Here is a 16,036-nt window from a genome sequence, read left to right as displayed (position 1 = left end):
GCTTAATTAGCTTAGCACAAGAGTGCTAGGCTCTGCAGCTGGTGAGTGCTCCAACGAGGGGGGTCATGGACACTGTTGGTGCGGTGAAGGCTTTATATAATCGTTTTGGACACTGACTAGATTTGCACACGAAAAAGATTTAGGATTGAAGGATTTCTTTATTTCCTATGGACTACTTCATTATATTTTTTCTGCTTTAAAGAATATTAATATTTGTATTTACATCTGTTTGATTTGGGTTAATCACATTGAGTGTGTTATTCACAAATATTTCATAAGAAATTGTATATATTTGACTAATTGTATATGTTATATTTGGATGTATATACACTTTTAGGAGTAACACAGAATAATAGGTGAGAGGTATAGTTAATGAGGTTACCTTTTGCACAGCACTAGCGCTACAAGGTGTCATTTATGTGTTAATTTGGATTAACAGATTTATATTCACCTTCTCTTTATATACCTTGAAAGATTGCCGTCTGGTAAGCAGAATCTATGGCTATGGTGGTCGGGCCCTCTGTCTGTGTGTGTGTGCCCAGTGTGGTGTTTTTTAAACTTTTAAGTGACTTTCAGTTCCTATATGGTCAATTGACTGTTTTCTTATCAGTATGCCAGTTTCTGTGGACTTGCTATATTGAGATTTTGTGGCGCAGCTTTTTCCAATTTTGATCAGATATTCCGTCAGAAAAAACGTGGATGGTTTTTCGGACGGAATTCCGCTCAAGCTTGGCTTGCATACACATGGTCACACAAAAGTTCTCTGACCTTCCGACCATCAAGAACGCGGTGACGTACAACACTACGATGAGCTGAGAAAATGAAGTTCAATGTTTCGGAGCATGCGTCAAATTGTTTCGGAGCATGCGTAGGTATTTTTGGTGTCAGAATTTGTACAGACGATCGGAATTTCCGATCTGAACTTTTTCCGTCGGAAAAATAGAGAACCTGCTCACACTCTTTTGCTGGCGGGAATTCGGCCAGCAAAAGTCAGTTGGAGCATACCCACAGTCTCATTTTCCGACCAAAAGCTCTCATCGGTCTTTTGCTGGCTGAATTTCCTATCGCGTGTATGGGGCATAACTCACATGCCATGGTGGCTGGCTGGGAGAACGGTACTTTTTCTGGCTACTAGCGCATATCGCTTTGGATGGACATATACAGCCTGCACTCCTTCACCTTTGGATTATGGATACAGTATTCCTGGCTTTGAGCAATGTTCCAAGTTTAGCTTATGGGCCAGTCCAAAAGGCACATTTTCTTTTTTTTCGAAGCCAGCCAATGGTGGATTTACTTTGATGCCTAGAACCATTGGGTCATTGAATACATTTAGATACAATACACTGTAATACAAATGTATTTGTTTAATGCTAACAATAAACTGTTTTTATTTTACTGATTGCTGCCTGCAGAGCTTTGTGAATCTCCTGATTCCTTAAAGTATAAATGATGGGGTTGATCATCGGCGTCACCGAAAAGTATGCGAAGGACAATCCTTTGTAGAAATTGAGATAATGGTCACTCCTCGGCATCCCGTATAGGCAAAAGAGCGCGGTGTAATATATAGTGACCACTAGGAGGTGTGAGCTGCAGGTAGAGAAGGCTTTCTGCCTTCCCGCCGACGTCTGTATCCTGAGGATTGTGAATATAATAAAGACGTAGGACAGAACAATGAAAAAGAAAGGCAAGATTGTCAATGTTACGCTGACCGATAAGGCAAATAAAACAAGAGTCGTTATGTCTGAGCATGCAAGGGAAACATATGGGGTGAAGTCACAATAAAAATGATCGATGGTCAGAGAGCCACAAAATTCAAGATTTAGTACGTAGTAAAATACAACTATAATGAATATGAATGAAATGAGCCAGAACACAGTTACAAAATAGAAGCAGAGCCTGTTGTGTATGAGAACGGAGTATCTGAGAGGCTTACAAATGGCCAAATATCTGTCGTATGACATCAGGGTGAGGAGCAAAGTCTCAATGATCGTAACGGCTCCAGACACATTTAACTGGACAGAACAGCCAAGATGGGAGATGACGGGTCTTCTGGAGAGCATGTGGTGCAGTATCAGGGGGACCAGATCCGTCGTGTAGAGAAATTCACAGAAGAGCAAATTGCTGATCAAGATGTACATGGGACAATGGAGACGAGGGCTTATAGATACTAAAAATATAATCAGGATGTTTTCAATGCAAGTCAATGTGTACATGATCAGTAAGAGAAGGAAGAGAGGGATTCTGTATTCAGTGAGGTTCTCAAATCCAACAATCAGGACTTCAACATTGACTGTTTGATTTTTTTGGTGTGCCATCTGTAAAAGGAATTGACTGACTGTTATTAGGCTGTAACTACTAGTGTTATTAATCTGTATGCTTTTAGTGACTGGTGTGTTCTTTAAAGAGGAAGTAAACCCTGATGGGTTTACTTCCTCTTTCATTCCCTGCAAAGGCAAAGCACAATGGACTACTATGCATCGCATAGTAGTCCATTATGTGTCACTTACCTGACACAGGAGCCAGCGAAGTCACCACTGTCCCCTGTAGTCCGGAGCGTCCATCTTCTCAGTGGGGTCTCGCAGCTCCGCCGCTGTCATTCGGCGAAGCCGCGGTGACGTCACTCTCGCTCATGGGCACGGGAGCCGCCACGCGCAGCATCTTCGTTGTTGACGATGCCGCGCTCAGTGCGGTGCATGCGCCGTAGACAGCGGTGCCTGTCTTCGGCCAAATATCTCCTAAACTGTATAGGTTTAAGAGATATTTCTTGGACCTACAGGTAAGCCTTAATCTAGGTTTACCTGTAGGTCAAAGTGTGTTGTAAGGGTTTACGACCACTTTAAAGCCCAATAGGAGGAGGAACATAAGCTCACCGCTTTTGCGGACGATGTACTGTTTTATGTCAGTAACCCAAAGAAAACAATGCCAAATTTGTGTTAGATCAATACGGGGACCTATCAAACTTTAAAATAAATCAGCTTAAATTGGAGATACTAAATATAAATATTAATAAAATAGAGGAACGGACGCTTCAGAGGGAATGGGAATTCCCTTGGCGGAAGGAACTCAAATATTTGGGAATTAAGTTGGCAATCTCAGAGAAGAAGATGTACAAAATAAATTATATACTGCTATTAGATGAAATGAATGCAGAATGTAAAAGATGCATAAATAGACCAATATCATGGCTAGGGCGCGTAAATTCAGTAAAGATGACAATATTCCCGAAGATTCTGTATAAATTTCAGATGTTTCCTATAGCACTACCGCGAGTTTACCTTACGAAGTTAAAATCCTTAATAATGAAATTTGTGTGGAAGAATAAAAAACCTAGAGTATCCTTGGCAATTTTAAAACAAACTAAAAAACGTGGAGAGTTGGCGGTCCCAGACGTTCAAATATATTACAGCGCGGTTGTACTGTCGAGAATCGTCGAATGGACAAAGAAAAATAGCACTGAAAAGAGGTGGGTAAATGTTGAGCACTTGAGTTGTGGAGCACAGTTAGGGAAGCAAATTTGGAATCCCCCACATAAGAGGACAGTTGTCTTACACGGAAATAATTTAACATGAAATACACTTAAAATTTGGGATAGGGTATACAAGCAAGTAAATGGGAAATATAATTCGCCCCTAATAGCACTAAAAGGAAATGAATATTTTTCACCGGGATGTAAGGAAATAGGGGGTAACTGGGTGAAGGAAGAAGCACAGTTAAGAGATATAATCACAAAAGGGGCATTAGTTCCATACCAGGAAATGAGACAAAAAACAGATCTGATGGTGATTGATGGATGGAGGTATGCTCAGCTATCCCATTTTGTGAAAAAGCTCCCTCAACCAATTAGATCAGAGGGAGAATTGACTTCTCTGGAACAGCTATGTATAACAGAAAGTACCAAAGGGATTATTTCCAGGTTATATAAGCTGCTGTTGACAAGGGATGAGCTGGAGATTCCTCCATTCATAAAAAAATGGGAAAGGGAATTGGGTACACAGAAAGATAAATTAACGATAGGTAAAATATTGAAATTAGTCCATGGGTCGGCATCAGATGCTAAAACCGCGGAGATGAGCTACAAGTGTTTAACAAGATGGTACACCACCCCTGATAAGATCTGTAAATTTCAAATAGACAGACCGGCGGAGTGTTGGCGTGGGTGCAAAGTGGTGGGCACAATGGCGCATCTATGGTGGGGTTGCCCAAAAATTAAAGAATATTGGAAAAAGATATTATATTATATTAATGAAATTACCAAAATATCGGTAGCAGAAGATCCCTGGATTGTTTTATTCCACGGTATAAAGGGAGGAGTGAAACAATACAAGGAGACTTTAGTTCCGAATTTATTAAATGCAGGGAAAAAGCTGATCCCTAAAAAACGGCAGGAGGCAGAAACGCTATCAATTTGGGAATGGATCGACGCAGTAGAGGAGACTTATATCATGGAAAGTCTAAATTGTAGCCTTGAAGAGAATAGTAACAACAATATAAATAAGAAATGGAACAGCTGGAAGGAATTCAAAAAAAACATGGAGTTATGCAGAAGGTTTAAGAGCTTAGTCCCACGAGGGGGTGAAGTAGGTAGTGAGAGATACCTATGTGTGGTAACTGCAGGGAATTTGGGGGGGGGGGAGGGCGGGTGCGTGGGTAGGGGGGATTTTTAGGGCAGTTCAATTAATACATTTGTAAGGCATGTACTAGGCATATGATATTATATGTTAAAATAATGTTAAAAAAAACAAAAAAACAATTCAATTCAATAAAAATTACCACAATGATGTGAAAAGGCAAAGGGACGGAAAATGAGCGGGAAAACTGATTTGGGTCTCTCTAAAGGATTTCACTGATGTAGAAAAAGAATAAAATAAAGCCCAATAGGGGGTGTGTGGAACCTTTGCAGGGAGACTGATGATTCTACACAAAGAGCAAGGGTCCTTCTCTCCAACATGCTAGCAGAGGACTGGTAACAAGGAACCCTCGCAGCTCCAGATGAGACAAGGAAGCCTAATGGTCCTGGTGAGCGCCTGCCCAGGCTCGCCTCCACAGACTATGGAATAAGAAGAAATGGCTGCACACCAAGAATGATCCAAGATCCTTCATTGGACAACCAAGATGACACCACAGAACAAGATTTCCAAGTAGACGCGTTTCACACAGTGAAAATGTGCTTAATCATTACACAGGTATGTCTTACTGATACTCCTTAAATAGCCCCACCTCCACCTTACACGGGTGTCCCGGGGCATCAATTAAAGACTTCCTGTTACCTTTAACAGACGTGTAGAGAAACCAAATACAGTGGAAAAATGGCAAGAGCCAAGCTTTTCTAGTTCACGCTTGTAAATCTTTAGACACTTTTTGCTTTAATGCACCTGGAAAAGAATTAGCCAATTTCAATTGTTAGTCCAATTAGACTTTAAAGTAGATCTCCAGTCAAACAGCAACATTCAGTCAGAATATATACTGTATATCTGAGACATTTATCAATCCAAATAACTGTAATTCTTGAGAATTTTCCTCTTTTCGCCCATAATCTGGTGCCCATCACTCTAATTTTTGAGTCGATTGGAGGCCAGGGAATGAAAGGGCCCCTGTTCCCCGAAATATTGAAATCTTTTGTATCCATTTGTATTGTATGAGGTTAACTCATGCAATGATAGTATTGAGTAAACAAATGCAATTGTTAATCTCAAATTCCAAATTGCCTACCAAAAGTGTTAGTTTCAGAGCTCGGGAGGGGGTGTTCTTTACAATGGTCAGCAGTGGCCAATCAAATGCTGCCACTGTGCCCATCAAATGCTGCTACTGTGCACATAGAAATGCTGTTGGTGTGCCCATCAAATGCTGCCACTGTGAATCCCCACCGCCCGCTCGCTGTCTGCCCGCCACTTACCCTGTCTTGGTGGGGCAGCGGGTAACGGCCATGAGCGGGGTCCTCCATGCAGCTACTGCCATCCTCATCTCCCGTCCTCTCCTCCTGATGGGCCCGTGTCTATAGCTGATAGCTGTGTCTATCGTTTCAGCCAATCGGGTGATGGGTAAAAGACCCGCACACCTGATTGGTGGAGAGGCGGTTCAGTGTTAGGAAAGTGAATATTAATTCACTTTTCTAACACACCTGGGTAGACTGTGAGCGTCAAGCATGGCGCTCGCAGTTCACCTATTTTGAAGCCTATTATAGCCCATGGCTCTAATCAGGTGCTGCAAAAACACCCCCCACCTCTGTAATTCAGGCACCCGGCACCCCAAAAGGGACCAGACACCTAAACATGGGGGTGGCAGTGGTGGCCATGGATAGATTCATGCTATGCTATGCATGAGTCTATCCTTTGGTCATAGAGGGGGTGGAACCTGTGCACCCTTTTGGATGCACCGCCACTGATAAACACATGCACACACACATGCATACATACACATACATAAATGAACACACACATACATACATGCATGCTCTCTCACACACACACACACACACACACACACACACACACACACACACACACACATACATGCATGCTCTTACACACACATACAAGCATGCTCACACACACACACACATACAAGCATGCTCACACACACACACAAGCATGCTCACACACACACATACATTAATGCTCTCACACACACACACACACACACACACACACACACATACATGCATGCTCACACACATACAAGCATGCTCACAGACACACACACACATACATTAATGCTCACACACACACATGCATGCTCACACACACACATGCATGCATGCTCACACACACGCACACACATACATGCATGCTCACACACGCACACACATACATGCATGCTCACACACACACACACACATACATGCTCACACACACGCACATACAAGCATGCTCACACACACACACACACACACACACACACACATACAAGAATGCTCACACACACACACATACAAGCATGCTCACACACACACGCACATACAAGCATGCTCACACACACACACATGCACATACAAGCATGCTCACACACACAAGCATGCTCACACACATACGCACACACAAGCATGCTCACACACATGCACATACAAGCATGCTCACAGACACATACAAGCATGCTCACACATACACATACAAGCATGCTCACACACATACAGTGGTGTGAAAAAGTGTTTGCCCCCTTCCTCATTTCCTGTTCCTTTGCATGTTTGTCACACTTAAGTGTTTCGGAACATCAAACCAATTTAAACAATAGTCAAGGACAACACAAGTAAACACAAAATGCAATTTGTAAATGAAGGTGTTTATTATTAAAGGTGAAAAAAAATCCAAACCATCATGGCCCTGTGTGAAAAAGTGATTGCCCCCTAAACCTAATAACTGGTTGGGCCACCCTTAGCAGCAACAACTGCAACCAAGCGTTTGCGATAACGTGCAATGAGGCTTTTACAGCGTCCTGGAGGAATTTTGGCCCACTCATCTTTGCAGAATTGTCCTAATTCAGTTACATTAGAGGGTTTTCGAGCATGAACGGCCTTTTTAAGGTCATACCACAACATCTCAATAGGATTCAGGTCAGGACTTTGGCTAGGCCACTCCAAAGTCTTAATTTTGTTTTTTTATCAGCCATTCGGTGGTGGACTTGCTGGTGTGTTTAGGATCATTGTCCTGCTGCAGAACCCAAGTTCGTTTCAGCTTGAGTACACGAACAGATGGTCGGACATTCTCCTTCAGGATCTCTTGGTAGACAGCAGAATTCATAGTTCCTTTTATCACGGCAAGTCTTCCAGGTCCTGAAGCAGCAAAACAGCCCCAGACCATCACACTACCACCACCATATTTTACTGTTGGTATAATGTTCTTTTTATGAAATGCAGTGTTCCTTCTATGCCAGATATACTTGGACACACACCTTCCAAAGAGTTCCACTTTTGTCTCATCGGTCCACAGAATGTTGTCCCAAAAGTCTTGGGGATCATCAAGATGTGTTGTGGAGAAATTGAGACGAGCTTTGATGTTCTTTTTGCTCAGCAGTGGTTTTCTCCTTGGAACTCTGCCATGCAGGCCATTTTTGCCCAGTCTTTTCCTGATGGTGGAGGCATGAACGCTGACCTTAACTGAGGCAAGTGAGGCCTGCAGTTCCTTGGATGTTGTTGTGGGGTCTTTTGTGACCTCTTGTATGAGTCGTCGCTGCGTTCTTGGGGTAATTTTGGGCGGCCGGCCACTCCTGGGAAGGTTCACCACTGTTCCATGTCTTCGCCATTTGTGGATAATGGCTCTCACTGTGGTTCGCTGGATTCCCAAAGCTTTGGAAATGGCTTTATAACCCTTTCCAGACTGATAGATCTCAATTACTTTCTTTCTCAATTGTTCCTGAATTTCTTTGGGTCTCGGCATGATGTGTAGCTTTTAAGGATCTTCTGGTGGACCTTACTGTGTCAAGCAGCTCCTATTTAAGTGATGCCTTGATTGTGAACAGGTGTGGCAATAATCAGGCCTGGGTGTGGCTAGAGAAATTGAACTCAGGTGTGGACAACCACAGTTATAGTATGTTTTAACAAGGGGGGCAATCACTTTTTCACACAGGGCCATGATGGTTTGGATTTTTTTTCACCTTTAATAATAAACACCTTCATTTACAAATTGCATTTTGTGTTTACTTGTGTTGTCCTTGACTATTGTTTAAATTGGTTTGATGTTCCGAAACACTTAAGTGTGACAAACATGCAAAGGAACAGGAAATGAGGAAGGGGGCAAACACTTTTTCACACCACTGTACATACAAGCATGTTCACACACACACACATACAAGCATGTTCACTCATACAAGCATGCTCACACATACACATACAAACACAAATACAGTAGCTAGTCTTATTAAAAAAACAGCAGACATTTACCTTGGCTCTTCCTGCCGGGTACTGCACTCTAGGGGGAGACAAAGAGCACACACTGCTTTCACTAAGCCTAATGTGAGGAGCTCCCTCACAGTGCCGATTTCAGTTTGGCTGATGATCGTGAGCTCCTCTCAGCCTTCCCTCCTATCGAAGAGTGCAGGTGGCCCTCGGACCCCCTGCAGCAAGGGGCCCGGTCGCCATGGCGATCTTGGCGACCCCTATAATTTCGCCACTGATGGTCAGCTTTTTTCATATGCTGTTCTGTTAGCTGAAGTTGGGCTTTCATGTATTTGTCATCTTCTTAAGTTCCTTTAACACCGACCACAGCTTGACAACTAATACCTTCACTGCAGAACCAACATTGTTGTCAACCGACTAAAGGAAGTAGAAAATCAATGGAACTGCTGGTAGGATGAAGACCTAGGAAGATCATGCTAACAAACACAAAGCTCAGATAAACATATACTGTATCACCAAAAGTATTGGGAATGCCTGCCTTTCCACACTCATGAACTTTAACGGCACCCCAGTCTTAGTCCGTAGGGTTAAATATTGAGTTGGCCCACCCTTTGCAGCTATAACAGCTTCAACTCTTCTGGGAAGGCCGTCCACAAGGTTTAGGAGTGTGTCTATGGGGATTTTTGATCATTCCTATTTGGGTATATGATGCTATAGCCTCAAAGGGAAGCCAACTCTATATTAATGGCCATGGTTTGGAATGTGGGTGTCTAATAAGGTCATACAGGTGTCCATAAACCCTTGACCATATAGTGCTATGTATGTATATATGAAATTGTCTTGGAAATTTACTAGATAGACAACTCCTATCCTAATATTGATTGGTGATTTAAAATGAATAACTACCGCAGTAAGGAATAGACACAAAATTATATGCTCAGCATTTTTCCAAAATAACTGGTATTTAGCCTATATATATATATATATATATATATATATATATATATATATATATATAAAATATTATTATTTTTATATATATATATATATATATATATATATATATATATATATATATATATATATATATATATATATATATATATATAAAAATAATAATATTTTTTTTACAACCATGCTTACATTGTTATCATAATAATATCACAATTGTGGCCAGTACATAGGGGGTCTAGTTTCCTATCAGGCAATTAGGAATGTGTCAGAAGAGTTAGTATGATGCCATGAATGTGGGCTGCAGTGGGCAAAGCATACCAAATTAAATACATGCACAGTATACTAAGTTTTTAAAGTGGTTGTAAACCACTGATTGTCACTTTTACACATAGGTAAGCCTAGAATAAGGCTTACCTATCGGTAGTGGAAATAACTCCTAAACATGGGCCGTTTAGGAGATATTTACCTTGTAGTGCGCCGATGATGTCATTGGAGCATGCGCTGTGAATAAACGGACCTCCGTGCCCTTTCTTCACTCACAAGTGCCGTGACTGATGGCACGCCGCTTCGGACAGTCACAGAGCCAGAGTCCGTGGCCCCAGAAGAGGGGAAAAGATGTATGCGGCCGCCGGCAGAGACAACGTGGGTTTCGTTTGCTGGTATGTGCCACATAATGGGCTAGTATGCTTTTACTTTGCAGGGGAAAAAAGAGGAAGTAAAACCCATCAGATGTTTCTAGAGCTTAGGGAGAGAGAATTCAAATGATCAGCCTGAATATTAAACAGGGCCTAGCCAATCCCTGGGGAGGTGTGCCCAGATGGTGGCTGGGCTAATGTTAAATAGTCTATAGCCCTGAGGAGATTGTCTTTTCTGCCTGGGGGGATGTATCTGTGAGCTCAAATTGGGGGGGGGGGGGGGTGGTTTCCCTTGAAGCCCTTTGGATTGAATGCTGGACTACATTGCAAAAGGCTGCACCAATGGACTGACCACCAGGATCCAGTGAGTAGAGCCTCTTTTCTGTGCTAAAACTACTTCAGGGCCCCCAGCCATGAACCATGGACTCTTCCAGTCTGTCTTTAGTTGTGCTCATACTACTTCATGGTCCATTTGTAAATGGGGACTGTTCCAGTCTGCCTTTACTTGTGCTGATACTATTTCATGATCTCCAGCAATGAACCATGGACTGTTTCAGTCTGCCTTTTTCTTGTGCTCATACTACTTCATGCTCCCCAGCCGTGAACTGTGGACTGTTCTAGTTTGCCCTTACTTGTTTTAATACTACTTCATGGTCCCCAGCCATGATTTGTGAAATGTTCTAGTCTGCTTTTACTTATTCTTATACTACTTCATGATCCCCAGCAATAAACCGAAGACTGTTCCAGTCTGCCTTTACTTGTGCTCATACAACTTCATGGTCCCCATCCATGAACCATGGACTGATCTAGTCTGCCTTTACTTGTTCTCATACTACTTCATGAGCCCCAGCCATGAACTAGTGACTGTTCTAGTCTGCCTTTACTTGTGCTCATACTACTTGATGATGCCCAGCCATGAACTGGGGACTGTTCTAGTCTGCCTTTACTTGTGCTCATACTACTTCATGGTCCCCATCCATGAACCATGGACTGTTCTAGTCTGCCTTTACTTGTTCTCATACTACTTCATGAGCCACAGCCATAAACCGAGGACTGTTCCAGTTTGCCTTTACTTGTGCTCATACTACTTGATGATGCCCAGCCATGAACTGGGGACTGTTCCAGTCTGCCTTTACTTGTGCTCATACAACTTCATGGTCCCCATCCATGAACCATGGACTGTTCTAGTCTGCCCTTACTTGTGCTCATACTACTTCATAATCCCCAGCCCTGAATAATGGACTGTTTCAGTCTGCCTTTACTTGTGCTCATACAACTTCATGGTCCCCAGCCATGAACTAGGGACTGTTCTAGTCTGCCTTTTCTTATAGACAAGAGATATATATAGAGAAGGCTATTGGTCAAATAATAAACAGATAAAAAGGTACTACATCCCAGTTAAGAAATATTTAAAGATATGGGAAGCTAGCAGGGGACTGGAGGGGAACCAACTCCTGGGATTTTTATGACGGTACCAAATGTATAGATAACAGATAAAAATCAATAAAGTTTTATTAAGTATACAGGAAACATTTCCCAAAAAAGGAAACAATTTTTTCATATAAATACAATATGACAAATATAAATATACAAAAGCTGGTGCAGGATCCTACAAAACTCCACATATTACCACATTTGTATATTATTTAAGCTGCATTGTTTCTTTCTACATGTTTCGCTCTTGCGAGCTTCCTCAGGACATTGCAGCATGCACCGATATATAGAAAAACCCTTAAGTTTGTGAGTTTATATTTGTTTGTCAATACTGTGGAAATCAGTTGTTGATAAGTATAGAAAATCACAACATACATATGGAATGAAATGAGGACGCCATTGAGCAGGCAATTGACGGAGAGGGATCCTGGGACGCTTGAAAGTGGACGGAAATCTAACCAAATTGGTTCAAACATTATTTTGAAAACAGATCTGTATAGACAAATACTTTTTGCCTCAACGCATATTTTTTTATTATATCTGACAACACACGGATCACTTTGTTGTTTGATACTCCTAAACTGGTTCAAACTCAGTTACTTCCTGGATACTTCCCAGACTCTGGGGAAATATCAAGGCTCCTCAATGGCTCCTCATTTCATTCCATATGTATGTTGTGATTTTCTTCACTTATCAACAACTGATTTCCACAGTATTGACAAACAAATATAAACTCACAAACTTAAGGGTTTTTCTATATATCGGTGCATGCTGCAACGTCCTGAGGAAGCTCGGAAGAGCGAAACATGTAGAAAGAAACAATGCAGCTTAAATAATATACAAATGTGGTAACATGTGGAGTTTTGTAGGATCCTGCACCAGCTTTTGTATATTTATATTTGTCATATTGTATTTATATGAAAAAATTGTTTCCTTTTTCCTTTACTTGTGCTCATACAACTTCATGGTCCCCAGCCATGATTTGTGAAATGTTCTAGTCTGCCTTTACTTATTCTTATACTACTTCATGATCCCCAGCAATGAACTGAGGACTGTTCCAGTCTGCCTTTACTTGTTCTCATACTACTTCATGAGCCCCAGCCATAAACTGAGGACTGTTCCAGTTTGCCTTTACTTGTGCTCATACTACTTGATGATGCCCAGCCATGAACTGGGGACTGTTCTAGTCTGCCTTTACTTCTTCTCATGCTACTTCATGATCACCAGCAGTGAAGCAGGGACTTTTCCAGTTTTCCTTTCCTTGTGCTAAAACTACTTCATAGTCCCCAGCCGTGAACCAGGGACTGTTCTAGTCTGCCTACAATAGTGCTATTGCTACTACAAGGAAAGTGTCCACTGCCAATAATATCTGACTCCTAAGTTATACTAGAAAATAAAGTAAAACAATAAATCCCCTAGACCAGGGATCTTCAAACTACGGCCCTCCAGCTGTTGCGGAACTAAACGTCCCATGAGGCATTGTAAAACTCTAACATTCGCAGACATGATTAGGCATGATGGGAATTGTAATTCCTGAACAACTGGAGGGCCGTAGTTCAGAGACCCCTGGCCTAGACTGATCAATAAACTGGAGTAAACATTATGGGGTGCCTGGCTGCCTCTATACTCTTTGGGAAATATCCTGTCTAATCTCCAGCAGCCCCTTTCTGGTGTAGCTCTACATGTGCATGCAGCTGCGTATGAAGGGGGCATGTGTATAATTACATGTGTGTTGCAGCATTTTTGTGGATGTGACTATTTTGTGTGTGTTTGCAATAATTCAGTAGACAACAGTCTCAGTTTTAGTGCATGGAGTGAACAAAAGGTGTCAAAGTTTTCCAGTCTTCCCTTTGGATGGCTCACACTGTACATCAATTATCTTCCACACAATGCAATTAGTGACATTGTGCGTAAAATAACATACCTGTAATTCCAAGGTGTGATGGAGGCTCTGTACATGTAGGTGTCATGCGGGTCTTATATATATTTCCTGGTGTACATTTTCTAGGAATACTGATTAGTCTCACAGGACTCATTAACCAGGACGCTTGTGTCCATGTCTATTGAATGTCTGATAAACTAATTAAAACCATCTTACCTATTTGTGTGTCTCTAAGGCAGGAATTCTAGAGAGACCAAGGCTTGAGAGATTCTTTCAAAACCTTCCATGCCCCAACAGTAAAGAAAATAATTTCCACTCATACATTGAAAGTAAGGGAATGAAAACAAATGTTTAAAAATATGTATTACACACACAAAACAGAAGCTTGGAATACAAATAAAACCCATCTTTTGGTGCTAGTGAATAACCTCCAGCACAAGTGTCAGTGGCAACAAAATAACCCCCAGCATTGGAGCCAGTGGCCTCAATAATAACCCCCAGCACTGGAGTCAGTGGCCTCAATGATAACCCCCAGCATTTGAGTCAGTGGCCTCACTAATAACCCCATCATTGGAGCCAGTGGCCTCACTAACAACCCCATCATTGGAGCCAGTGGCCTCACTAATAACCCCATCATTGGAGCCAGTGGCCTCACTAATAACCCCAGCATTGGAGTCAGTGGCCTCACTAATAACCCCATCATTGGAGCCAGTGGCCTCACTAATAACCCCAGCATTGGAGTCAGTGGCCTCACTAATAACCCCAGCATTGGAGTCAGTGGCCTCACTAATAACCCCAGCATTGGAGTCAGTGGCCTCACTAATAACACCATCATTGGAGCCAGTGGCCTCACTAATAACACCATCATTGGAGCCAGTGGCCTCAATAATAGCCGCCAGCATTGGAGTCAGTGACCTTAACCACTTAAAGCAGTTCTTCACCCTAAAGGAGAAGTTCCGCTATTCTGATCCCTCCAGGTAACTGCACACACTTCCGGCCAGACCGCCGCAGAACCCCCGCAGATGTCCCGCCCCCCCCCCCCCCCCCCCGTTGTGTTCTGGGAAACACACAGTTCCCAGAGACACAGCGGGGGACCATAAGAGACGCGCATGCGCAGTAGGGAACCGGGCAGTGAAGCCGTCATGCTTCACTTCCCGATTCCCTGACAGAGGATGGCGGCGGTGGCAGCAGCGAGACGAGCGATCGCTCATCATCTGCCACCGACATCGCTGGAACCTGGGATAGGTAAGTGTGATTTTATTAAAAGTCAGCAGCTGCAATATTAGTAGCTGCTGGCTTTTAATATTTTTTTTTTAGGTGCAGCTCCTCTTTAAGGACCGCCTCCTGCACATATATGTCGGCAGAATGTCACGGCTGGGCACAAGCACGTACCGGTACGTTGCTTTTTAAGTGCCCAGCCGTGGGTCGGGAGCGTGCCACCGGAGGTGCACTCCCAACCCGGTCCTGAGCTCCGTGACCGTGGCCGCAGGACCAGCGGACCCGATTGCCGCTGGTGTCCCGCGATCGGATCACAGAGCTGAAGAACGAGGAGAGGTCTGTGTAAACAAACCTCTCCCCGTGCTTCCTACTGTGGCTGTCACCGATGGTCTGTTCCCTGTTATAGGGAAAGACGATCAGTGACGTCACATGCCAGGCCACGCCCCCCTACAATAAAAAAAAACAACACATAACGTCATACATAACACCTACACTGCCCCCTAGTGGTTAACTCCTTCACTGCCAGTGTAATTTTCACAGGAATCAGTGCATTTAAATAGCACTGATTACTGTATAAATGACAATGGTTCCAAAAATGTGTCAAAAATGTCCGATGTGTCCACCATAATGTCGCAGTCACAATAAAAATCACTGATCGCTTCCATTACTAGTAAAAAAAAAAATATTAATAAAAATGCTATAAAACTATCCCCTATTTTGTAAACACTATAACTTTTGCGCAAACCAATCAATATTCGCTATTTATTTTTATTTTTTTTACCAAAAATATGTAGAAGAATACGTATCGGCCTAAACTGAGGAAAAAAATGTTTTTTTATATATTTTTGGGGGGTATTTATTATAGGAAAAGGTAAAAAATATTGAATTTTTTTTCAAAATTGTCGCTCTATTTTTGTTTATAGCACAAAAAATAAAAACCGCAGGGGTGATCAAATACCACCAAAAGAAAGCTCTATTTGTGGGGAAAAAAAAGAACGTTAATTTTGTTTGGGAGCCATGTTGCACGACCGCCTAATTGTCAGTTAAAACGACGCAGTGCCGAATCGCAAAAAGGGTCTTGGTCCT

General features: G+C 42.4%; 1 protein-coding gene across 1 annotated transcript; it reads right to left on the bottom strand.

The window, feature by feature from the left end:
- Positions 1-233: 233 nt before the first annotated feature.
- LOC143998180 (olfactory receptor 5V1-like) lies at positions 234-2,315 on the bottom strand. The gene has a single exon (XM_077493910.1). It carries the CDS (start codon positions 2,313-2,315, stop codon positions 1,371-1,373), a length of 945 nt encoding a protein of 314 aa, XP_077350036.1. The 3' UTR covers positions 234-1,370.
- Positions 2,316-16,036: the final 13,721 nt, after the last annotated feature.

This window comes from Lithobates pipiens, unplaced genomic scaffold (genome assembly GCF_037356315.1).
Source record: "Lithobates pipiens isolate NorthernLeopardFrog02 unplaced genomic scaffold, aLitPip1_a1.2 Scaffold_19, whole genome shotgun sequence".
Classification (NCBI taxonomy): domain Eukaryota; kingdom Metazoa; phylum Chordata; class Amphibia; order Anura; family Ranidae; genus Lithobates; species Lithobates pipiens.
This window is presented reverse-complemented; position numbering and strand designations above follow the sequence as displayed.